At 42.1% G+C, this 25,069-nt stretch overlaps 1 protein-coding gene across 1 annotated transcript in view; it reads right to left on the reverse strand.

Annotated features, from left to right (window-relative positions):
- Positions 1-7,854: 7,854 nt before the first annotated feature.
- arsb (arylsulfatase B) overlaps positions 7,855-25,069 on the reverse strand; it is a 40,208-nt gene continuing 22,993 nt past the window's right edge. Inside the window, exons 7-8 of the mRNA XM_066711978.1 lie at positions 11,076-11,207; positions 7,855-9,990 (exon numbers count right to left, since the gene is read on the reverse strand). Coding sequence (XP_066568075.1) covers positions 9,725-9,990; positions 11,076-11,207 — 398 coding nt within the window. The 3' untranslated portion in view covers positions 7,855-9,724. The remainder of the gene's footprint in view (positions 9,991-11,075; positions 11,208-25,069) is intronic.

Raw genomic sequence — 25,069 nt, forward strand, 5'->3', positions numbered from 1 at the left:
TGCCTACACACTGACTGCGCAGAGCCGCCCCCCGGCCGCCTGACGTCGCGTCTCCAGCCCGCCGCCGCCGCCGCTCTCCTCCCCCGCCCGGCCGCCCGCCCGGCCCTCAGTCAGACAGCACAGGGACTCCCAGCGGGACGGCCGGCCGGACAGCGGGATTTGTGAAGAGACCCGACATGAAATAAAGCTAACATCAGATTAACAAGTGTGCCACGTATTTTAACACTGCTGTCTGTGCACAGGCTGGGACTGCGCCGTGTCTGAGGTGTGTGTGTTTCTGCTCCATATGCATTGCGAAAGCATCTATCAATCCAGTGGGGGACATTAGTGAGAAGATAAAATAAGTAAGGGGTGTAGAAGGAACTAAATTGAATCTGCTCACTTGCCCCCGTAATCACTTGTAATTTAAACATTATTTGGTTAATTAGACCAATTTGTCACGGTTTTTTTGTTTTTTGTTTAAGAAGTTTGCCTGGGGACCCAACGTCCTGGCCCATTTGTCTAAAAGGCTGCAGAAAGGTCTCGCTGACTACAGCAACATCAGAAATTAAATGTTCTTCCAGTACGATCCACTTTTCTCCTCTGGAAATTGAGAGTTTGTGTCATTTCAGGGAATAAAAAGGTGTGTTTTTGATGCATTGATAAGTGGAATATAATTGCTTGGCATACTGTAGTTTATGACCCTAATGGCCCTTATCTCAGTCAGGATTATCTAAACTCTCCCTCTTACACCTGGATCAGATGCATACCAAGATGTGGATGAGTGTTGATGGTCTTTGAGGAGTTTCCCACACTTCTCAGACATTTTACTGACTGATGCAATGTGTTTTTGCCACAGAGCACCACACTTTCCTGTCTGTTTGACCACTGTACAACACAGTGCGCTGCACTACACTACATAACACTACAGCAATACACTGCAGTATATATTACATTATATTATTATTATCATTGTCATGCATCCATTGTGATTGCGATGTTTGAATGTTTGGATATGAAATGACAGGTTATTTTCGTAACCCCAATTCACTGAAAAAGAAAGACAGCCATTACTGAATGGAAGAGCCTTCTGACCTGCCAATCAGTGGAAACGTGTACCAAAGCTGCCCAATAAGGGCCCTGCTGGCAGGAGGAAGACCCACCCTAGGCGTCTGTGAAAAGTCTCCTCCTGACTGCAGCTGCCTGCCATTTCTTCATCAGGAAGGTCATCTGGTCGAGTGACCCCTGAAGAGTAATGGCTGTCTTTCTTTTTCAGGGAACCGGGGTTATGATAATAACCTATCGTTCCCTTTCAAATTGAAAGACAGCCATTACCGAATTGGAAGACTCTACCAGAGCTGTCGCGAGTCCTGACACCTGATTTAAGCCCCAATGCCATCATGGCAAGTATAGCAGAGCCTCATGGTGCCTGAGGGCAACATTGAGGCAGTAGAACCTCATGAAGGTCTGTTGACCGGACCAGGTTGCAGAATTACACAAGTCTTCAAGTGTGGCGCCATGAAAGAGAGCCATTGACGTGGCCTGTCCCCTTGTTGAGTGCGCTGAGATGTGTTCAGGCATGGGAACGTTAGCAGTCTCATAGGTGAGACGGATCGTGTTCACCACCCAGTGCGCCAGTTGTTTTGAAACCACCCTCCCTCTGGTAGTGGAACCGTAGCAGACAAACAGCTGGTCGGATTTGCGCGGTCCTCTGCATATAGCACCTCAAAGCCTGGACAGGGCAGAGTGTGTGTAATCTGCGGTCCTCATCTGATGTATGTGGAGCGGGATGGAAAGACTCCAGGACAATCGGTTGATTAATGTGGAATGCCAACACGACCTTAGGTAGGAAGCCTGGGTTTGTCCTCAGAGGACAAGGCATGAAGGCTGCCTTGACCAAGAGAAAGCGGAGCTCCGTTGTGGAAATGGGCTCAAAGGGAGACCCGCTAAGTCCTTGCAGAAATAATTCCAAGTCCCAGGCTGGAATTGTGTCCTTTATTGGTGGTCTCAAACGTCTTGCACCCTTCAGAAATTGGGTTGCCAGGAAATGGGCTCCTGGGGAGACATTGTCAATCTCATCATGGCATACTGAGATGGCAGCCAGATGGTCAACATGGGACAAGACACTGGATCCACATGTCTGGCTAGACACCAGTTCTGGAAGGCTGACCACTTTTAAGTATATTGGGACCTGGTGGAGGGGGCCCTGGCCAACTGCAGTGCTTCCACGCCATTATCAGGCAGCCCCATAGACATCAGGCGGTGCCTTTCAACTGCAGCTGTGCTGGGTTGGGGTGCCACTGCAATCCCTCTGCTTGACTCAGCAAGTCCTGTCAAAGGCCACAAACCACAACTGTCTCGGCCACAGGGGAGCAATCAGGAGAACTTGGGCTCCGTCCTGGTGAATCCTCTCCATTGTCAGTGGAAGAAGTGGCAGTGGAGGGAAGTGTACAGCAGTTCCTGTGGCCATGGGTGAGCAAATGCGTCCATGCCCAGGGGACCGCCTCCTGTTTCCAGGGAGAACCACAATGGGCAGTGGGTCGTTGTCCGTGTGGCAAAGAGGTCAACTCGAGCTGGAAGTAGGCATCCCTGAGGTCTATTGACGTGAACCAATTGCCCGGCTGGAGAGACTGGAGGATACGCACCAGTCTGGCCACTGAGTCTCCTATTGGTGGGAAGGATCCCAGGCCCTTCTGGTCCACCCCTGTCATTGCGCACATCGCGTCTGCCTGCCTGGAAGTCACAGGAGCAGCTGCTGGCCGGTTCCAGGTGGACTGGACAATGTCCACATAATCCTCGAAGAGGGGCAAGGCTTCCGAGGGTCTAGAGGCTTTTTCCCTTATAAGCCTATTTCTGGGAACCTCCTCCTGAGGGGAGCAGGGAATCTCCACTGCCTCTGCTGCACACCTCATCAGTGCCTTGAACTTGAGTAGAGCTTCCACTGCGACGGCGGATTGGCAGGTCAGAAGGCTCTTCCCATTCGGTAATGGCTGTCTTTTGATTTGAAAGGTAACTTCAAAATAGTGATAATACATCCAATAAAGGTAATTTTCTCATTTGTGATCAAACTGCAATGATGTAATCTTGCAAAAAAAAAACAACAACAGTGTCTGCACTGTATATACAGGGAGGTGGAGGGTCCTGCAGCTCTGTGTTTGTGTGAGAAAGTGCAGTAGGATGAAGAACTCTTTGCATTCCAAGCTGTGCTGGTCACTCTGAATGAAGGATGTTATTAATCTGTTTATACAGGCAAACTGAAGAAGTCTCTTGTTTGAATTTCCAGTGTAAGATCAGGCATGAGACAGAGCTTCCACTCCAGTGTGGGATTTCAATTTGTCAAGAGATGGTGATGCACATTTTCTCTGAAAGCCAACAAACACATTTTCACTGTAGGCTTGACTTAGAAAATATCGAAATAAAAAAGAGTGCTTCTGCTGAAATTGCATGCCTAGTTTTTCCAATCCAGCTGATCAAACAGCAGAAAATAATTACGTTCGACTCTCTACAGAACAAGAATGAAGCATCATCTTTCCTATTCATTTTGAATTCAGTTAAATCTGATGGGAAAGTAGAGGGATATACTTCAATGAAAGCACAGCAAAGTTTACATAGGTGAACCATGCTAATACACAATTATCATGTCAATTAAAAAAATAAAACACAATGATAAAATCGCTAAAGGCAACATCTCCAGTTTGTGTGAAGAGACCCTAATACTAATACATTATTTTTTTTACTCATGGAGCTGCATGGTGCATAGGCGTGGTTTGAATCCTGAACACGCTACACATGCATACCGGACTGTTGTCACATGATTAAAGTGTAACGATCAGTCTTTCAAATTCAAGACCAGCATACCTTCACTGCCTTCCTTCTGCTTTCAGTGCAGGTCACAGTTCAGGTGAAAGCTTTGTTAATGACGGCTAAATCACTCTGAAAGGACACTTCACTAGACACGGGTCCGACCCTCATGGCCACTCAGCTGTATCTTGCCAAGGATTCTTCTGCATCCCAGGGGCAGAGGCAGCTCGACAGCAGGGTGACACATGGGGAAATTGACCATAATATTAGGGTTAGTCATGGGTAAAGGATATGTGAAGATTAGTGTGACAAAGCAAGAGAGAGCTGCTGTTGAGCAAGGAAGATATAGCAGAAGCTCAGTCTTAATACGAGTCTGATCCTGAGAGGGAAACCTGAGGAGGAAGCACTTATCTTCTTGTCTGTCTTCCCAGGTTAATCCCTCTTCAACAAAGCGTTCGCTGATCTTAGAGCAGAAAATGTACTCGTTCCTTTCAAAACAATATATTTCAGATAGAAAGAAATATGTCTGGGAAGCTTTACGATTCTGTTAATATATTTCCACTAATTATTATTATCCACACACTAGCAATATAGGCTTGTTGTGGAATGATTATATTGAGTTTATTATATTGAGATTATATGGAGAATCTTGAAAATGGCGTTTTTTTTAAGGTCCACATACTAATTTAGATTCTGTCAGTTTGAAAAGCTAGGGGACAGTATTAGAGGAAATCTGGTGGCTGTCACAGGGGGCAGTTCCACTGACAATCAGTTCGATATTGGTCTGAGGAGGAAAAGGTCACAGACCCATCACTCACTGTCATCAAAGCTTAGGGAGCAGTGGAGAGAATTACAAGAACTCCACCTTTCTAATATCTAAAACTGGTTCTCTTGTACAACCTCGGGAATCACTGTTTTGTTAGCTCTGATGGGAGAGTTTCCCTATATCCAGCAAGAGCTTTGAGCTGGTATTTTAATTTTGTATGTTTAAGCCATTGATCTGAAGATATCGCAGGTTCCCCTCAGAGTTGTGCAACGCAGCTGCCATGGGAAAATGTTTCTCGTGTTTTTGAGCAGATCTCATTATACTCCTCAGAAACGCTGTTCATAAATACACACCAGTACAAGTTTTGTAATTAAAGATAATTATATATTATTATATATAGAGCTGTTTTAAAATATACAAATGCTTATGTGAAGACACTCTTCTGTTGCATAAAATACATTTTTGTAATCTTAATTAAGTTTTTGGGACTCTGTATTCTTGTGTGGCCCTGTAAGCATTTCTTTTTCGTGCACGATACCCTTAACAGTGCGTTTGAACGTTGATGTTGTCTTTGCCGTCTGGCAGGAGAGAGATAATGGGTCTGGGATGGCACTCCAACTATTTTGCGAAATCTATCATTCCAAGCAACAGAATTCCTACATTCTACAGTACAGTTCAGACCTGTGGCAGTGACAGCTGAAATATCACCAGTACCTGACGCATTTCTCGTGGTGCATGTGCGTGCGGCTTGCGAATGCCAAAATCCATCTTGCAGTTCTTCAAAGGCAAAGACATACACACACCCTTTTAACAGCTACATTTACACTAACATGCGATATGCAAATAAAAACAAACTCAAAGAAACCACACCACTAGAAATACTCACAAATATCCCTTGATTTATTGTTCCTTTTTTGCAATGTCCTCCACAGTCTGAGGCCTCAGTAGGGCTTTTAAAAGTCAGAATACTAACAGTATACTAATACATTCAGGATTCAAACTCAATGTGCTCCAACAACAGCCTCTGTTGAATGAAAGTCGAAGGTCATCCTGCACATGCAGCCCAGTGAGGCGGATATCAGATGACGAGCCGAGGCATGGCTGAGCCACCGAGGTTATTCTGACATGGGGAGAGGTGTTGCTTGGGAAAACGGTCAGGCACAATTGCAACCGTGGAGGATCTGTTATGTCTTTTTACGCGTCTAATCAGCACTCAGTGATCCAGACAAAACACTGTTTTCCCAAAAAGCAGTGGCCAAGTCTAACTTCTTGTAGAAGGGCAAAGGGGAGATCACTTCCTTTGTTTGTTCAGTTGCCAACCTTGAAACCCAAGTGCACACGTGGAGAGCCCTGTATAGAAAACAATCTCCTGTAACAAATTACTGTCGATTTCTTCAACAGACAGACAGGGATGTCTTGCTGCCTGTATAAAATACAGGGAATATTGATCTAATCCTGAACAACACCAAGTTAACATGGTGCGATTTATAACTGTTTAACAATTTAGCTTAAAAGAAGTCTTAGGAAGCATGAGAAGTCAAGTCTCCAGATATTAAAATGTGTATGAAGTGTGGTGCACGGCTACGTTGGCTAAACTGGTGCCTGTTTCAGGATTCTAATGAAAACAAACCATTTCAAATGGGAAGAGGTCCCTTGACTCATCTTACTTACTCGGTTGCTAGGAGCTTATTGATTAAAAACATGTATTCCTCTGCATCCCAGTGAGTCAACTTCCACATTGGCAGTGTCCTCCAGCCACTCACAGCTATGTGCACAAATAGGCACCTCTGATTCAGAGGAGCTGCAGTTGGTAAAAGAACTCAAGCACAGTTACACAAGAGAAAAGGCCCTTTGGTCCATTTTACCATTCCCTGGCTGTACGCACAGTGTTCTCATATATAGAGAGAATGTATCTTAGAAGCTGATTTGGAGGTTATGACCAGATAAGTCCGACTGCTGCCCCTCCCCTGATGCACAAGGTCCCCCGCACACACACACACACACAAAATTTGAAGAGCTACGGAAGAGCTTGTCCTTCAACCTGCCTGCTTTCAATCGCCGTGGAGATCACGACACTCTGAGGTCATTATTCAGGTTTCTGGGAATGGAGATTTGGGGAATTGTGCTGCAGGTCAAAGTTTAAGTACAGCATTAATAATGTATGCTCTGTGGATCTGCTGGTCTCTTTGAAGAATATCAAAGGGATCTCAAACATGTTTAAACTATCTGTCAAGGAAGATGTGATGTTAACATGTTTGTTTTCTTAATATAAATTGGCATTTTATAAATGATGTAGTCTCAGCTTTTTTGCAGCCTCCAAAATTTAGGTTTTGACGCCTGTAAGCAAGGCTACTATAGGTTTCTAAGGTTGCTACAGAGAGAAAAACAAGCATTGCCACGCAGAAACGGGCGTGACAGTGTAGTACTCTAGCCGACTTCACCCAGAGATCGATGGTGTGAGTCAGAGATGTTTTTCAAAGGCTGTTACAGTATCCCTATATTAAAGACGAATATGGATGGGCTGTAAAGATAAGATAAGGTACATAATTAACTTTGCTTGTTGGCGATCAGAAGGCCATGTGACGGTACAGATGTAAAAAGACCAGGAAATCAGACCAGAACTATGCTAAATCAATTAGGCAGCTAAAAGACCAGGCAGGAACTCATAATAAATCCGTAACCTCTGGAAAGTTCAACATCTACCGCCTGCATTTTCTATATAGAGCCTTTTCAGTTCAAACTGTACTCTACTAACCATGTTCTGACCATCATCTTAAATAAAGGAAAATGTATTAAAACTGAGAATCTGTCCTTACTTAAAAGGCTCAAATGAAAATGATTTCTCTTTTAAACATTTTGGTACATTTTCATGGACATTGGATCTAATTTATTTGTCTTTTTCTAATTACAGTGAAAAAACATTTGGTATATCAGGGTGGGAAGAATTTAAAGACACATTAGTAGTATAATTCAAATTAATTTCTTATTATTTCCCCACTCTTCTATGCAAAAAACATATGATTTCCTAATTATAATGGATTTAATGTAATGATTAGAGCTTTATCAGTAGAGGTTTTAACTAAATTAACCTCTCTATGTAATGTCAGCCCCACTTACTGCAATTTCAGTGTCTCAGACTTGGCCGTATAATGAGAAAGGACTATATGATGGCAGCATTTATTTCAAGAGAAGTTTGTGTGCATATAATACTTTCCAGTGGAGAAGAAACTGGGATACACTTTTGTAGTATATTGTTATATTATAATTGACATTTGCTAATTCTCAAAAAGATGTATGCTGAGGCAATATTCAGGATTCCTCATAACACAAATCATTTGTATTTTATTGTTATAACTTTGTTGTCCATTGAGTTAACAAATGTTCAATAAGGTATGTGCTCATCCACAGCAGCAAGAACAAAACCTTGAAAATTATAGATTTAATTATACATTTTTGGTTTAGAAAATATACATCCAAATATAGTGCAGTTTAAGTCTACCATGATATAACTATATATATGTTCCCCCAATCCCCCCTCCCCCAATGACAAGGACACTTATTCCAGTTAAATTATTTACACAGCAATAAACTAAAACAATGATAACAAAATTGATTAAAGTGATCATTGAAAATTCACAGCTCCCAAGGGGTTAAGGGTCACTGGGCTTCACAATATGTAACACAAAGCCTGAACTGCCGAGTGACCCCGGCTTCCCTCCGTATTTGATCTCATGATGTTCTGATGATCTAGTCTCTTGCTAAACCTAATTGGATTTCTCGCATCAATGGAATATCACAGACAGACAGGCCGCCCCCATGTCAGCGTTAGTGGTTATTTCCTCATAAGCCTCGCTCCTCACTGGAGAGCAACAGCACAATCTCCGCTCCTGTCGGAATGAGGAATATTCAGAAATAACTGACCACAACCTGCATTCAGAAATAAATCATCTAATAACAATAAAAAGTCTGTAATAAAAAAAATAAAAATAATAAAGTCTGCTGGTTACTGGAGTGCAGATTTGTTTTTGTTTTTCTACCAAATATCTCACGGTGTATCCTATTTGACTAATATAGGACTCGGTCCTAATATTAGCCCTCTGATATGGTGACTCAGAAGGACAATATCTTGTTTTTAATTTAGTCTCCGAATATTGTGGCTCCATCCCATGCTTGCGTTTGCTTCACGATTACTCCCCCCTAGTATAGTTTGCAGTCTACACTCTGGATTGTTGTTGGTTTCTGTATTCAAAACAGTGATAGTATGTTATGCTGCACTGCACCAAGGTAAAGGAACACCCTCCAACAGACCATCAAAGATTCAAAGTCCGTCTCCCCTTATCACTTCAATAGGGTGGAGTGTTTCGCACAATTGTTTTTTTTTAATTGAAATTCTATCGGCATCCTGCAAGTCTCCCTATAGACCTTCGATTTAAACTATTCTAGATCACAGTTAAAAAAATAAATAAAAAATAATAGGTTAATTACCATGCTGTTTTGTAGTAACAGAACAGCTTGAGACTATTAAAATATCCCCATTGGGTTGAGGGTTTATGATTGTGCAATAGGCATCTTAACAGGGAGCTATATTGGGATCTTTGGGCTGAAGGACTGAAATACAGGTTTAAAAACAAATCAAGTTGTGCACAATGCAGGGCGCTGAACTTTCATGACTTGATGTTTGTGTTGTGACTTCACTCACAGTTGTGTTAAGTGTAATTTGCATTGTCAGCGGCATATTTAGAGGAAAGTGCCTGGAAACAGAATTGCTCATTTCACATTGACCCATGAAAACAAGTCACTTTGCAGCTCTTACATTATTTAAACACAGTTCGTTATTTGTCTTTGTTGATGGTATTCTCTGGCACAGAGCAGAGCAGAGCAAGGCTCCTTTCACAGTCCTCGGCCACACTGTCTCACTAGCCTCTCAAGCCCTTCCTATCTGGATGCTTTGGTTCGGTCTGCACTTGATTTCATGAGGAAAACCAGCTTGGTGAGCAGACTCGGAGACAGACTGGGGACATTTGGCATGTAGATTAAATTTTCGCACCACTTGTAAGTACCAAGCCATGTCTCCGAGTCAGGGCTGGGGAACACAGGCAAGGGGATGTGGGGAACCTAACAATATGGCTTCCAGTGTTACAGCTACTCTGTGAAGAAGGATTTTCTGTGCCACCCAGTTTAAGCCCAGGGTCCCCAGGCTCCTGCAGGTTCTGGGTCACACTTAGGGTCATCGTCAGGGTACACTATTGGCACGGATCCTTTCTGGTAATGCTGGAGTCTTCCGAGCAGGTGAGTGACGATGTCAGGGTGCTTCTCCGAGAGGTCCCACCTTTCTTGCGGGTCAGACTCTATGTCGAAAAGCATCGTGTCTTTCAGAGGAGGTGGAGCACCATAAATCTCTGAACTGTTGAGCAGCTGTGGTGGCGGGAACCAGTAAGCACAGCCTGAAAAGACAGCATCACATCCACGTTATTCAAAACACGAAGAAACCTAAAAACATTTGTGACATGGCTTTACATGGAGGCCACTAATATTTTTTTAGTGTCAAGAGGTTCTGGACTCTTTCATTATCACCTCAGGGAGTCTTTTACACTGCCAAAATTATAAAGAATTATTAAGAATATATGCCACATATTACAAAAGAGAGTGACATGATATTGAAGAAGAGTCGCATTGCGTGCTTTAGGGGAGACTACGAGGGGAAAGAAGCCTATCATAAATAGTTCAACAAAGCCCAGACTAAAAGCTCATAAGGTGACCATTTCAGAGGCCCAGTGTTTGTTGTTCCCAGTGGCCATAAACAAGACAGATGTGGTGCGATCAGGAGCCCTACAAAAACCTAGAGGCTTTTATTTTCATTCAGCAGGCCCAACTGAAAACTAAAACAAAACAGCCCTGCATACGAAATTCAACTTTGACACCCACCAGTACAGAAACATGCTGTAGGCAAACCTCAGTCTCTGTTGTTGTTGTTGTTCATTTGTTGCTTATTTTACGTTTCCCCCAAAAACATCTGTCTTGGAATATGAAACAAAGAGAGACCCACTGTATAAACATGAAAGGCATTGATTGCATGAACCTGGATGACATTAACCATGCTAGGCCTGTCCCGAGCGCAGGCCTTGAGGGCCACACGGGTGGGCGTATCATCTCCTTGAACACCCACATAGAAGGAGTTACCCTTGGTTACCCACAACTGAGAAGTAAACAGTTTTTGTGTGTATAAAAAACATACAAAAAGTGCTTGAGAGAAACAACATGTTCTCCTTCCAGTCCAAGGTTCCCCCGAGCACAACCAGAACGTCATGCTTCAAACTGTACGATACCGATCCGATTACACTTACACTGCTTTTTGTTAGCTGCACATCAGGTATGTATTTGGTGCACGGTGCTTGCCCTAATGCAATGGATTAATTAAATGAAGACAAGTGTTCAGATTCATTATAACACTGCTGTTCGTTACAAGTCTCTTTAAACTGCATTGTACACTGAAAGGTCAGAGCAAATTAGCAGCCTGCCTATACAATACCTGGGTATCCGGTGAGTAGTTTCCACTTCTCGTAGCGAATAGCAGCGTGAATAGAAACATTGAATCTAGAGTTACTCCACGGGCTTCGAGCAACAGCTGATGCCAAAGTCAATCTGGAATCTTTGCCAGGACCTGAAGGGAAAGGAGACAATGAGAGCTTACAATCTATAGCCAATAATCCCTTCCAACATTTTAGTTTAATGTAAGATGGCTTGGTTATTCCCAAACAAATGGCCTACTGTGAACACGGGGAAATAACACCCCTTCAGAATAGAGTCTTGGCAGAAAGTAAACCAACAAGATCTGAGGCTTCACTGGATATCTTTAAGGATGCAAATTCCTACTCAAATTCAACGATTTATCCCCAGAAGGATGTGAAGACCAGAGATGGACACACAGTGATGAGAGTCTGTAAAGTGCACATTATTAACATGAACACATGAACCTTTTCTTTCAGACTGTGGCAGCAAGGGAGATATTGAAAGTGAGTTTTACAAAGAATGACATGACAAAAAAAAAAAAAAACAATGCTTAGCGAAAGTCACATTCATTTGAGCTGCAAGAGGTTTTTCAGAATGAATTAATCTTGCATAAGAAAATATATGCTGTGAAGTTTCAACATGCTGGGGTAATTAAATATGCGGACATATGTCAAACATACATACATGTCATATAACAGTAGCTGGTGATTTGTAACTTCAGGGTGGTATGTCATGCTTTTCAAATATCATCTTGGAAGTTAGAAAGTATTGAAAAAGGGTAACTTCAGCTTAAAAGGTAATGACAAATTTGCTGAGCTTAAAGAGTCTTTGCTCGTCACAATGTAGAAGATGACCATCAATAACCTGGTAAAATGTTGAAAATGGAAATCCATAATTTTACTTCAGATCAGTGCAGAAGCATGCAGGAAAGCAGACATCAAAAGGGTTAGAGATTTTAATTTATATTAAGACCTTACAGGACAATTTACCTTACAATATTTGTATAAATAGGCTACTTTAATTTATTCAATTATGAGACACTGTCAGCTGAGCTACGAGGTCTGGTTTTGCTCCCACCTTAGAGAAAAATGGCCCAGTCATTCAGCCCCAGAGACGTGAGGTTACGAACAATGGCCCGAGGAAGACCTTTGTACTGTGAGCTAGATCATGCCAAAGTAAACAGCATTGACACCGCCGAGCAAAACAGTCAGCAGTTCCTCTGCCTTGATCACTACAGTCCTGTTGACACCCCTGGCCCTCACACTGCTCTCGCACAACTACAAAGGAGCAGAGACGCAGTAAGAGCTCAAAACACAATGCTGTGCTCTGCCTTTAGAGAAAGTGTTACCACATGACTGAACTGAAGATATTTTCTCTGGGCCTTCCCTTGAGCCATCACCTTATTATAACCACTGTGGTACTTGCTGACATATAGTTGCCTCTTTCCGAATTATGCTAATTTCTTAGATTTGTGACAAATGCTATATACAGCACGCATCTATGGCACCACTGCCTCATAACAAGAATATAAGGTCATGATGTTACACAGAAATTCACAGTTAATTGTAAATTGGATGAAACATAGAAACAACTCAATTTATGATCCCTGACTAGAAAACCAGTTAGCCTGATTACATATACTTTGGTATGTGGCTAACAGGGTTTTGTTGAGCTCTGAACTGTGGCCATGGGAAGACCTTGTTCCTACAGCAATAACTCTGTTAGTTCTCACTGCTGCAACACTGAGTCTGATTACATTTAAAAAATAATACAAAAAGGTTTGCAGAGTACGTCTGACCGCTGGTGTGTGTCAGGGAGACGGATACAAAAGCTTTTTCCCCATTTTCTCTGTCAAAATTGGGTCAAAGAGAAACTGAACATGTCAGAAAACTGGTGTAAGTCACCTTACATGTGCCAACAGGGGCTTGCTCTGCAACTTGAAACCAAAAATATGAATGCAATTATTATGAAACATACACACATGACGTGGTACAGCTAGTTAAGATGCTGACTGTAAAGTCCCTGCACATATGCTTTTAGTACATTCCATGATTTCTTGCAAAATAGTAAATGCACATAAAAGCAGCCTTTATGGGGCAGAAAATAGCTTTCAAAATTTCAATTTTGACACACACACACATATATATATATATATATATATATATATACTCACCTAAAGGATTATTAGGAACACCATACTAATACTGTGTTTGACCCCCTTTCGCCTTCAGAACTGCCTTAATTCTACGTGGCATTGATTCAACAAGGTGCTGAAAGCATTCTTTAGAAATGTTGGCCCATATTGATAGGATAGCATCTTGCAGTTGATGGAGATTTGTGGGATGCACATCCAGGGCACGAAGCTCCCGTTCCACCACATCCCAAAGATGCTCTATTGGGTTGAGATCTGGTGACTGTGGGGGCCAGTTTAGTACAGTGAACTCATTGTCATGTTCAAGAAACCAATTTGAAAGGATTCGACCTTTGTGACATGGTGCATTATCCTGCTGGAAGTAGCCATCAGAGGATGGGTACATGGTGGTCATAAAGGGATGGACATGGTCAGAAACAATGCTCAGGTAGGCCGTGGCATTTAAACGATGCCCAATTGGCACTAAGGGGCCTAAAGTGTGCCAAGAAAACATCCCCCACACCATTACACCACCACCACCAGCCTGCACAGTGGTAACAAGACATGATGGATCCATGTTCTCATTCTGTTTACGCCAAATTCTGACTCTACCATCTGAATGTCTCAACAGAAATCGAGACTCATCAGACCAGGCAACATTTTTCCAGTCTTCAACTGTCCAATTTTGGTGAGCTTGTGCAAATTGTAGCCTCTTTTTCCTATTTGTAGTGGAGATGAGTGGTACCCGGTGGGGTCTTCTGCTGTTGTAGCCCATCCGCCTCAAGGTTGTACGTGTTGTGGCTTCACAAATGCTTTGCTGCATACCTTGGTTGTAACGAGTGGTTATTTCAGTCAAAGTTGCTCTTCTATCAGCTTGAATCAGTCGGCCCATTCTCCTCTGACCTCCAACATCAACAAGGCATTTTCGCCCACAGGACTGCCGCATACTGGATGTTTTCCCTTTTCACACCATTCTTTGTAAACCCTAGAAATGGTTGTGCATGAAAATCCCAGTAACTGAGCAGATTGTGAATACTGGCACCAACAACCATGCCACGCTCAAAATTGCTTAAATCACCTTTCTTTCCCATTCAGACATTCAGTTTGGAGTTCAGGAGATTGTCTTGACCAGGACCACACCCCTAAATGCATTGAAGCAACTGCCATGTGATTGGTTGGTTAGATAATTGCATTAATGAGAAATTGAACAGGTGTTCCTAATAATCCTTTAGGTGAGTGTATATATATATATATATATATATATATATATATACACACTGATCAGCCATAACATTATGACCACTGACAGGTGAAGTGAATAACACTGATAATCTCGTTGTCATGGCACCTGTCAGTGGGTGGGATATATTAGGCAGCAAGTGAACATTTTGTCCTCAAAGTTGATGTGTTAGAAGCAGGAAAAATGGGCAGCGTAAGGATCTGAGCGACTTTGACAAGGGCCAAATTGTGATGGCTAGACGACTGGGTCCGAGCATCTCCAAAACTGCAGCTCTTGTGGGGTGTTCCCGGTCTGCAGTGGTCAGTACCTATCAAAAGTGGTCCAAGGAAGGAAAAGCGGTGAACCGGCGACAGGGTCATGGGCGGCCAAGGCTCATTGATGCACGTGGGGAGCGAAGGCTGGTCTGTGTGGTCCAATCCAACAGACGAGCTACTGTAGCTCAAATTGCTGAAAAAGTTAATGCTGGTTCTGATAGAAAGGTGTCAGAACACACAGTGCATCGCAGTTTGTTGCGTATGGGGCTGCGTAGCCGCAGACCAGTCAGGGTGCCCATGCTGACCCCTGTCCACTGCCGAAAGCACCTACAATGGGCACGTGAGTATCAGAACTGGACCACGGGGCAATGGAAGAAGGTGACCTGGGCTGATGAATCATGAGTTCAAGGTGTTGACTTGGCCTCCAAATTCCCCAGATCTCAATCCAATCGAGCATCTGTGGGATGTGCTGGACAAACAAGTCCGATCCATGGAGGCCCCACCTCGCAACTTACAGGACTTAAAGGATCTGCTGCTAACGTCTTGGTGCCAGATACCACAGCACACCTTCAGAGGTCTAGTGGAGTCCATGCCTCGATGGGTCAGGGCTGTTTTGGCGGCAAAAGGGGGACCTACACAATATTAGGCAGGTGGTTATAATGTTATGGCTGACTGGTGTGTATATATATATAGACTACTATACAATAGAAACGGACAAGTAATTGACTCGATGTGTTTTTATGAAAAACTGACTTTCTGCATGTAACATAAGAGAGGGGCTTAAATAGCACTATGTCAGCATCCCATCGACATATTTTATAATCCTAGTGCTAGGAAATTCCTCCTCTGAAACAACATGGCAAGAGGACGTAAAAAAAGAAAATATAAATTTTACAAGCTCCTGCCAATCACCTCTCCCAGTATTATTTGGGACTTTCTTGCCACATTGCAATTATTTCACCTGAATTGAATTATAATTGTGTATAACATGGGAGGGTATAGTGGAGTGTACTGAAATCAACTGGAGTGATGGTTAAGCATGGAGAGGCGCACGCATTTGGTGACTGATAGATATGACTTTACATGTTTGATGGAAATAGAGTAATCAAAGAACTTTGTAAGAGAACCATGTGGAAATTATTCACAGATCTACGTCTGAAAACAATTGGTGACTGGTCGAATTGTTTTTGCCTCTGCTGGGCAGCATTCCAGTCATATTCTGGTCCAAAAGCAATTCATATTTAATTTTATAACACATGAGGGCTGGCCAAGTATTTTGAAAAAGCTAATTGGTCACTATTTTTACAGTAAACATAAGCAATTGAATAATATCTTACATATTTGAACACAGGGGTTCTTCAGAGGACGTTTTGTTTGAGAACAAAGGATCCATCTGGGAGTTAATCTCAATGGATACAACATCTCTCATTGTAAACACAATTCTATCAGCTCACACCTCTGTCCCTTCACTAAGTTGCGTTAGCCCAGGCCACACAATGTTAGTAAGGGACCTCAGAGCAACATCATCGGTAACCATCTCCTCTGACCGGGGTGAGGAGGGAATCTCTGATGGCTGCGGCTTTGGCTCGTTACACTGTAGCCTCCTCCTCCTCCTGATCTAGCCCCAGAAAGACCAAGCGCCAAGCTGCACTGCCCAGCTGTGGAGGATATTTTATGGCTCAAAGCGGAGAACCACTGATACAGACTTAATTCTTTATCTAAAACTATTCAAGTGTTTATTTTACTGAGAGACACCTTTTTGCTCTCTAAGGCCCCCCTGAGGTGGAAGAGTAAGATTAAAGTGTACACAGTCTAGGAGATAGGAGGCTACAACTCACTGATGTATTACAGGACTCATCTTACTTTCAAAAGACAGCCATTTCAAGTGATCCAGGTCTGCTACAGTATTTTGTTGTCATGAGCCATTTTCTACTACTCAATAAAAAGCAATGGGGGGCAAGTTTGTGATCTGTGACTTGCTGGTAGGCCTTCCTGTGTCCCCTTCACCTCCTGAAACCTTGTTGAAAGAAAATGAACAGGTGAGCAGCGATGGTTTGTTGTTTATTGATAAAAAGTGTAAGATGAGCTGCATCTGACTTTCATGGTGATTTTCATGTGGTTAAAAACATGTGTTGCCAGTACAGATAAGCTACATCTCTGTATTTTGAGTGAGACAAGTAAGCAGTTAATCTTAAAGATAATTTGACAACGCCATTTGACAGGGCACTGAGCTGCACTATGGACTCATTAAAGGGCCTGGACTTCTCACTGAGCAGACATGGAAACGCTGAGGCAACCTGAGCATTACTTCAGTAAAAAAAAAAAATCACTTCAGTTAAAAAAACATCACTTTCACTTAAAAGATGAAAAGAGGCACGAGACTGAACCACACGAGAAGGGAAAGGTCTCTGTGCATTTCCAATGTATTTGCAGAGTGAGCAATCTATGGTCTTTAGGCAACATGCCTTGTACTTCACTGTATTTTTGCACTTTGTTTGCACTTATGTTGTAAGTCGCTCTGGATAAGGGCGTCTGCCAAGAAATAAAATTAATAATAATAATAATAACATGCCAGCCTGGTTTCGGTTTGTGCCAGCATCCATCACATGTCATAAGCCAATTGTTCAAAATTCACACTGTAACAACAAGCTCACACAGTCAAGCTAGCTGGACTACTCAAGTTCAGGTTTAAGCAAACATATAACATCTGTACTAGATCTGTACAATATATATATATATATGTATATATATATATACACACACACACACACACACAGTACTGTGCAAAAGTTTTAGGCAGGTGTGAAAAAATGCTGTAAAGTAAGAATGCTTTTAAAAATAGACATGCTAATCGATTATATTTATCAATTAACTAAATGCAAAGTGAGTGAACAGAAGAAAAATCTAAATCAAATCCATATTTGGTTTGACCACCCTTTGCCTTCAAAACAGCATCAATTCTTCTAGGTTCACTTGCACAAAGTTTTTGAAGGAACTCAGCAGGTAGGTTGGCCCAAACATCTTGGAGAACTAACCACAGTTCTTCTGTGGATTTAGGCGCCTCAGTTGCTTCTCTCTCTTCATGTAATCCCAGACAGACTCGATGATGTTAAGATCAGGGCTCTGTGGGGGCCAAACCATCACTTGCAGGACTCCTTGTTCTTCTTTACACTGAAGATAGTTCTTAATGACTTGTGCTGTATGTTTGGGGTCGTTGTCATGCTGCAGAATAAATTTGGGGCCAATCAGATGCCTCCCTGATGGTATTGCATGATGGATAAGTATCTGCCTGTACTTCTCAGCATTGAGGAGACCATTCATTCTGACCAAATCCCCAACTCCATTTGCAGAAATGCAGCCCCAAACCTGCAAGGAACCTCCACCATGCTTCACTGTTGCCTGCAGACACTCATTCGTGTACTGCTCTCCAGCCCTTTGGTGAACAAACTGCCTTCTGCTACAGCCAAATTGGACTCAGACTGGGGCGAAGGTTCATCTTCCAACAGGACAATGACCCTAAGCACACAGCCAAGATAACAAAGGAGTGGCTACAGGACAACTCCGTGAATGTCCCTGAGTGGCCCAGCCAGAGCCCAGACTTGAACCCGATTGAACATCTCTGGAGAGATCTGAAAATGGCTGTGCACCGACGCTCCCCATCCAACCTGATGGAGCTTGAGAGGTCCTGCAAAGAAGAATGGGAGAAACTGCCCAAAAATAGGTGTGCCAAGCTTGTAGCATCATACTCAAAAAGACTTGAGGCTGTAATTGGTGCCAAATGTGCTTCAACAAAGTATTGAGCAAAGGCTGTGAATACTTATGTACATATGCTTTTTTTGTTTTTTATTTTTTATTTGCAAAGATTTAAAACAAACTTCTTTCACGTTGTCATTATGGGGTATTGTTTGTCGAATTTTGAGGAAAATAATGAATTTAATCCATTCTGGAATAAGGCTGTAACATAACAAAATGTGGAAAAAGTGAAGCGCTGTGAATATTTTCCGGATGCAGTGTATTTCTAATTTTGACTCATCAGTCCAGAGCACCTGCTGCCATTTTTCTGCACCCCAGTTGTTGTGTTATCGTGCACAGTTGAGTCGCTTGGCCTTGTTGCCACGTTGGAGGTATGGCTTTTTGGCCACAAGTCTTCCATGAAGGCCACTTCTGACCAGACTTCTCCGGACAGTAGATGGGTGTACCAGGGTCCCACTGTTTTCTGCCAGTTCTGAGCTCATGGCACTGCTGGACATCTTCTGATTGCAAAGGAAAGTAAGCATGATGTGTCTTTCATCTGCTGCAGTAAGTTTCCTTGGCCGACCACTGCGTCTATGGTCCTCAATGTTGCCCATTTCTTTGTGCTTCTTCAAAAGAGCTTGGACAGAACATCTGGAAACCCCTGTCTGCCTTGAAATGTCTGCCTGGGAGAGACTTTGCTGATGCAGTAGAACTACCTTGTGTCTTGTTGCTGAGCTCAGTCTTGCCATGGTGTATGACTTTTGACAGTGAACTGTCTTCAGCAACCTCACCTTGTTAGCCGAGTTTGGCTGTTCCTCACCCAGTTTTCTGTTCACTCACTTTGCATTTTGTAAATTGATAAATATAATCTATTAACATGTCTATTTGTGAAAGTATTCTTTTGCAGACCAGTCAGGGTGCCCATGCTGACCCCTGTCCACTGCCGAAAGCGCCTACAATGGGCACGTGAGCATCAGAACTGGACCACGGGGCAATGGAAGAAGGTGGCCTGGGCTGATGAATCATGAGTTCAAGGTGTTGACTTGGCCTCCAAATTCCCCAGATCTCAATCCAATCGAGCATCTGTGGGATGTGCTGGACAAACAAGTCCGATCCATGGACGCCCCACCTCGCAACTTACAGGACTTAAAGGATCTGCTGCTAACGTCTTGGTGCCAGATACCACAGCACACCTTCAGAGGTCTAGTGGAGTCCATGCCTCGACGGGTCAGGGCTGTTTTGGCGGCAAAGTATTAGGCAGGTGGTCATAATGTTATGGCTGATCGGTGAATATATACATATACACAGACACTACTGAACCCTTATTACTTTTGCTGGGGTATTATTCTGAAGCAGGTTTAGAATAGCGGTAAATGGGGAGATGTCTTTAAAGAGGACAGACCTGGTTTGCTGTGTGTGGACCTCTTTCTGAATGTTGAAAGCTGCTGGAAGATCGGAGACAAATGCCGAGTTCATTGCTGCTGTTGAGTGCCAAGTAAACTCTACAAATCGAATGTATGTGGTTCCACACTACAGAAAAAATATAATTTTTGAAACGCTTAGTGTCTTGCCATCTTATCTGTCATTTATTTTATGTAAACAAAGCAGTCCTTCATGTAAAAAACAAGGCCACAATTTAAGGGGTTTACCACTAAAACTCTTTGAGAATGCAACGAGGCTGAGGCTAAAAATACTGAATGTTGCTGATGCCGAGACATTCTCACAAGACTAAACAGCCAAGCGTCCACCATGCTTACAATTTCAGACAAAGATGAACTTTATATTTTTCTAGTGTACAGAAACTGTTCTGTGCTGCCTTTGAAGTGCATTTCTGAATTAATGTTGCATGCCACAGTGAACCGCAGAACATCCTTTACAAAAACAGTTTCTTTGTTGTCTGCTTTATTGATTATCTCTCTACTTATACTCAAATTTGCAACAGCCACTGATTTACAATATATTTGAGCACACACTTAAATACCCCAGCAGGGACATCACACTGCCAGTCTCTCTCAGTATCGCTGGCTGAAATGGAAACAGCGGGGCCTGGCTGTCTGACAGACACTCCTCACATTTATATAGCCTGGTCCTACAGTAACTCCTATAAGAGTCGATGCTTTTAACAAATCTTTCCAATACCTGTGATATCTAGCTAGTACACATTTCAGTAAAAATGAGAAGGTTCTTCTGATGGTGTATGAGACGGTTTGATGGCATCTGAACACACATTAATGCATAAAGAATTAGATAAAAAGGAGGAAGACAGCCCCAATCTCATGCCTGACTTCTGCCTTACCAAGAATACCATAGTGGCTCATTCTATCCAGTGGGGGGGCTCCGATGGCATCGTCCTCAAGGCCAAGTAATCGCTCCTTTAGACAAGTGAGTCGAGGCCCAAATAATCACTATTTACCCTCTACATATGTCTATTTGGTTTATCTAAACTTGTGAAAGGAGGAACAGTTTCACACTCTGAAACTGTGCCATTCATGGCAATCTGTAGACAGCACTGGAGAGATCTTGCACAGTTGATAATTAATGCAGATTCAAACCATCAACCTCCAGACCACAGAAATCATCCTGCACTGGGGGCTGCTGGATAATACTCTCCACTTGGGATATTTCTTGTTTGTTTTTTGCTCCAGGACATTTTTAAATAAATAAGGCAGCAGTTTATCAAAGAAGGGCAGAATGTCTGATTGTGCCATGATGTTCCTTGCACGCAGGTGGCTCTCTGTGAGTCTTTTGCCATGCTGGGCACTCTAGCTTTTCTTGGCAGTGTGTGTGGTCATTTTGGCCATTTTTAAAAATAATTTATTTAAAGCTCAACAGTTCTATGGCTCCTGACAAAAGAAGCTGAAGTGCTGCTACATTTAAAAAAGGGAAAGTTACAAATATTAGTCACAGAGCTCACTGAGCAAGAGGAGAAACTGAACCAAAAACTGGGACAAAGTGAGTCATACCAGACCGGTACAAAAGCAAGAATGGTTCCCCGGAGGTTCCCAGTGGCAGACTGTAACAGACTGATGCAACTCATGAAAGTCCCAATGAGAATGATTTAACTGGGAAAAAATCCAGAGATGTGCACCTCGGTTTCCATGGAGGCCCAGGCAACACTTCTCATGAGGTGTCAGATGAGCCATGGCCCGTCCACTCACTGGGCTCATTATGTCTCGACACTGAGATCATAAGCATGTTCTCATTCATGGGTGGAATGCAACTGATGAGGTTGTAAATTTCAATCGTCCGCTCCACAGTTACTTGCCATCATGTACCAAACAAAAAATGCTTATATTACACTTCCAAAAAAACGAATTAAAAAAAAAAAAGTGAAAACACATCTTCTAAACGTAAATCACATTTTGTATGTAGAGATATAAATTGGTTCACTGGTTTTCACTCTGCTTAAGATAGGTCTCAAGAAAGTTTGAATAACTTTCAAACTCTAAAGCCACTTTTGTCTACAGGTTAAGGATATTCTCCCATTTAAATGAGATGCATTTTCATGTATGCCCCCCCCAAGCCACAAACCGGTTTACAGGCATCACCACTTCACGTGTAACTGACCACAGATACTCCACCTGTGTTACCGAGCTGATCATTAATCAGTGGTGTTCCGTTTTCATTTTAGCCTTTAGTTCTGGGTCTTCGTATCGTGTGTATAAAATTCTCTACTATATCTCATGGGCTAATGCTAACCTCAAGCGACTCCTCCTTATAACATCAGAGAGTTGAGTGTGTCATGTCTCTCCACAGAACCCCATCTGGAGCATGTTATTAACGCCAATCAGAGCTGCGGTGGCAGGACGGAGGGGCAGACCTTCATGGTAAAGGATGAAAGTGTTAGTTCCTCCTTGCTGCTCGTAACTCTGACATTAGCAGAAACCACTTATGGGCCTGAGGGTCCAAAGCAGCAGTGATTTAGGTCTGCAGCACTTCCCCGAGGCGTGGCAGAGCAGAGCAGACTACAGCACAGAGATCACGGGAGAGATTTTTAGGGTCTGAGAGCACTCTTGGACCAGGATGAAATAAGTGTAATTTAATACTTAACAGACACATGGAGCTCTAAGATGGAGGCTTCACTAACATAGCTCTCAGCTGACTGGAGGTTCAGGCTGGCAGTGGAACCACCCTTTCAGATCTCGTTTCCATAGCAATTTCAGTAAATGACCAATTACAGTGCTTTCTAAGGAAGGGGTCCAAATGCAATGACTTCCTTCCTTCAAAAGCTGTCAACATCAATAACCACCACCACACACAGTGGTTCAATTAAAAGTAGACTAAAGCAGGTTGCTGGTCCAAAGGAATTTGTGGAGCAATTTTCTAATATTCCTAAATGGTTCACGTGTCAGATATTAGAAAAAAAAAACTCTGCCAAGAAAAACAACACTCACTTGGAAGTGAACGCCTGTAAACCATTTCAGCACTTTAAATGTGAAAATATTCACAAGCTCTTATCAAAACTCATCAAAAGTCAAATTGCCACATGTTTCTAACATCAAAAGGAATGATGGTAGAGATTTAATTAATAATTATCCCTGAAGCCGAACCCCGACACTCTAAATACCCATGAACAAGTATATGTCTGTTAAGTTGGAAATTGATTTATGACCCTTCTAAATACAAGGTCACTGGCTTTGTCAGTTCAAATCTAACAGGTCTTTAAATGTAAGGCCATTTTAAAACCCTTTTTCTGCTCTACAGGAACCATAATCTGTAATCCACTAACTGTTCTCTATTAAACTCCATCAGCCCAATTAGTTATGATTGATTAACAATGATTAACACAATGCAGGAATAAGTTCTATTAACCCCATTAATATACATTAGTACATTAAACAGCCACACTGCCGCCATTTCAGGATTTGATTAATAAGTAGCTGAGGAATAAAAATAAATAACTGTCTTTGTTAGGAGACACTTGAGAAATAACAGGACAAACAGCTGGTCTCATTTCTAGGACTTCTCTGTAGTCAGATGGTACGACAGTGAAGCTTGATCCTGTTAGATATCGAAGGCTCATAGCAAGGACAGATCATAGCAGGAGTCCAAAATTAATTGTATTTGGAAAACATACTGGAGAGTCCAAACACCCCACTCTCTTTTATCAGATCTTCACCAACACTGGCGACTTGAAACCGAGGTTTACTCAGCTCATGAAAAACAAAGAAAAGGTTTTATCACTGAAAAAAGAGAAGGTTATTAATTTGATGATTTTGAAATTCCCATACACCCATTTGTGTAAGTATCAACACCCACATTCCCAGACACTGCTTCTGCCTGCCTCTCCCCAGTAACACTACGAAAACATGTCTTCTCATATGGGGTTTCAGAGGTAAAACAGGCCTGTGCACAACTAAAATAAATATTAAACTCATTCAAGAAACAAAAATGGCATTAAACATCCAGAGAGTGCAGCTGTTATAACCCTCTCACTTACTATAGTCTCTATACTGCCTAAACACAATCAAGTTATGAAACTCTTTGACTGGAATCCATACAACAATAAGAAAATCCAAATATTTTCTGAATGCCACTTTAAACAAAATATAATTCCTTTAACAGGACTCTCCAGGGCCTTCATTTTAATTTGTGGTACAGACGATGATTTCACAAAAGACACCACACATTAACTTTAAGATGGGGAAAATTGCTGTGCTTCAGCATAACAAACTATTTTAGAAACATTTGACTCATGTTTCTAGTAAAGGCATTACATATAAAATGTGTAAATATGAATTTAACTATTAGCCAACTGGAATTAAGTCCACTAAGAGTAAAATAAAAGACTATTGGTTTTCTCTACACAGAACTGATTGTAAAGCATGACAAATTTTAATATCTGACGTGGACTTCTAGATAGTATATACTAGTGTCAGAGGTCTATCATTAGACTACTGTTGTAGAACATCACAAAATGTCTATTTGTCTGACTCTGGGATACGCTAAATTAAAACTTTGACCTTCCTGTTTTTTCAGTACAATCCTGTAGCGTATCGCGGCTCATTTTATCACCAGAAGTCATTTTCTACATCTTACACATCGATATGCAATAAGGTACGGGTTGTGATTCACAGGTCAAAGTTTTGATCTGGTCTAGGCATGTGTATGATTAAACATTTATTAAAGAGTCCTATCAAAACAAATCCTGTATTTGCAAGGGACTTGAAAAAATTGTAAATTTACAGTTAAAAGTCTTTCAAAGTTGAGTGATTTTAACTGAAAGAAATACATATGTGCAAAAAGTTAATGTGATTTAGACTTTTGTAATACATATGCATTGCTTACTGCAGACCTTGTCAGTGTTTGCAAGTCAATAGGAGTTGCAGATCACTAAAGTCATGTTTATAAACATTGCATAGATTGCATGGCAACGGACATTTAAAGAGAGCTGTAACACAGAAAATAACACTAACACATTTTCGGCTCGGGGACAAAATATGTATTTGAAACGGTGATCCGAGCCAATCTAACAGAAAGTGATTAGGTCTTCTGTATGCAACCAATTAAATGTCTGACTGCTCAGGAACCTCTCTAATGAGATGAATGTACAAGCATGAAATAGAGTACCTGCAGTGCTGTAGCTGGCCCTATAATTTAATCAGCACTGTGTAATGGAGCAAACACAACAGAGCAGTCTGCTGTGAAAATAC

Source organism: Amia ocellicauda, chromosome 8 (assembly GCF_036373705.1).
Source record: "Amia ocellicauda isolate fAmiCal2 chromosome 8, fAmiCal2.hap1, whole genome shotgun sequence".
Lineage (NCBI taxonomy): Eukaryota > Metazoa > Chordata > Actinopteri > Amiiformes > Amiidae > Amia > Amia ocellicauda.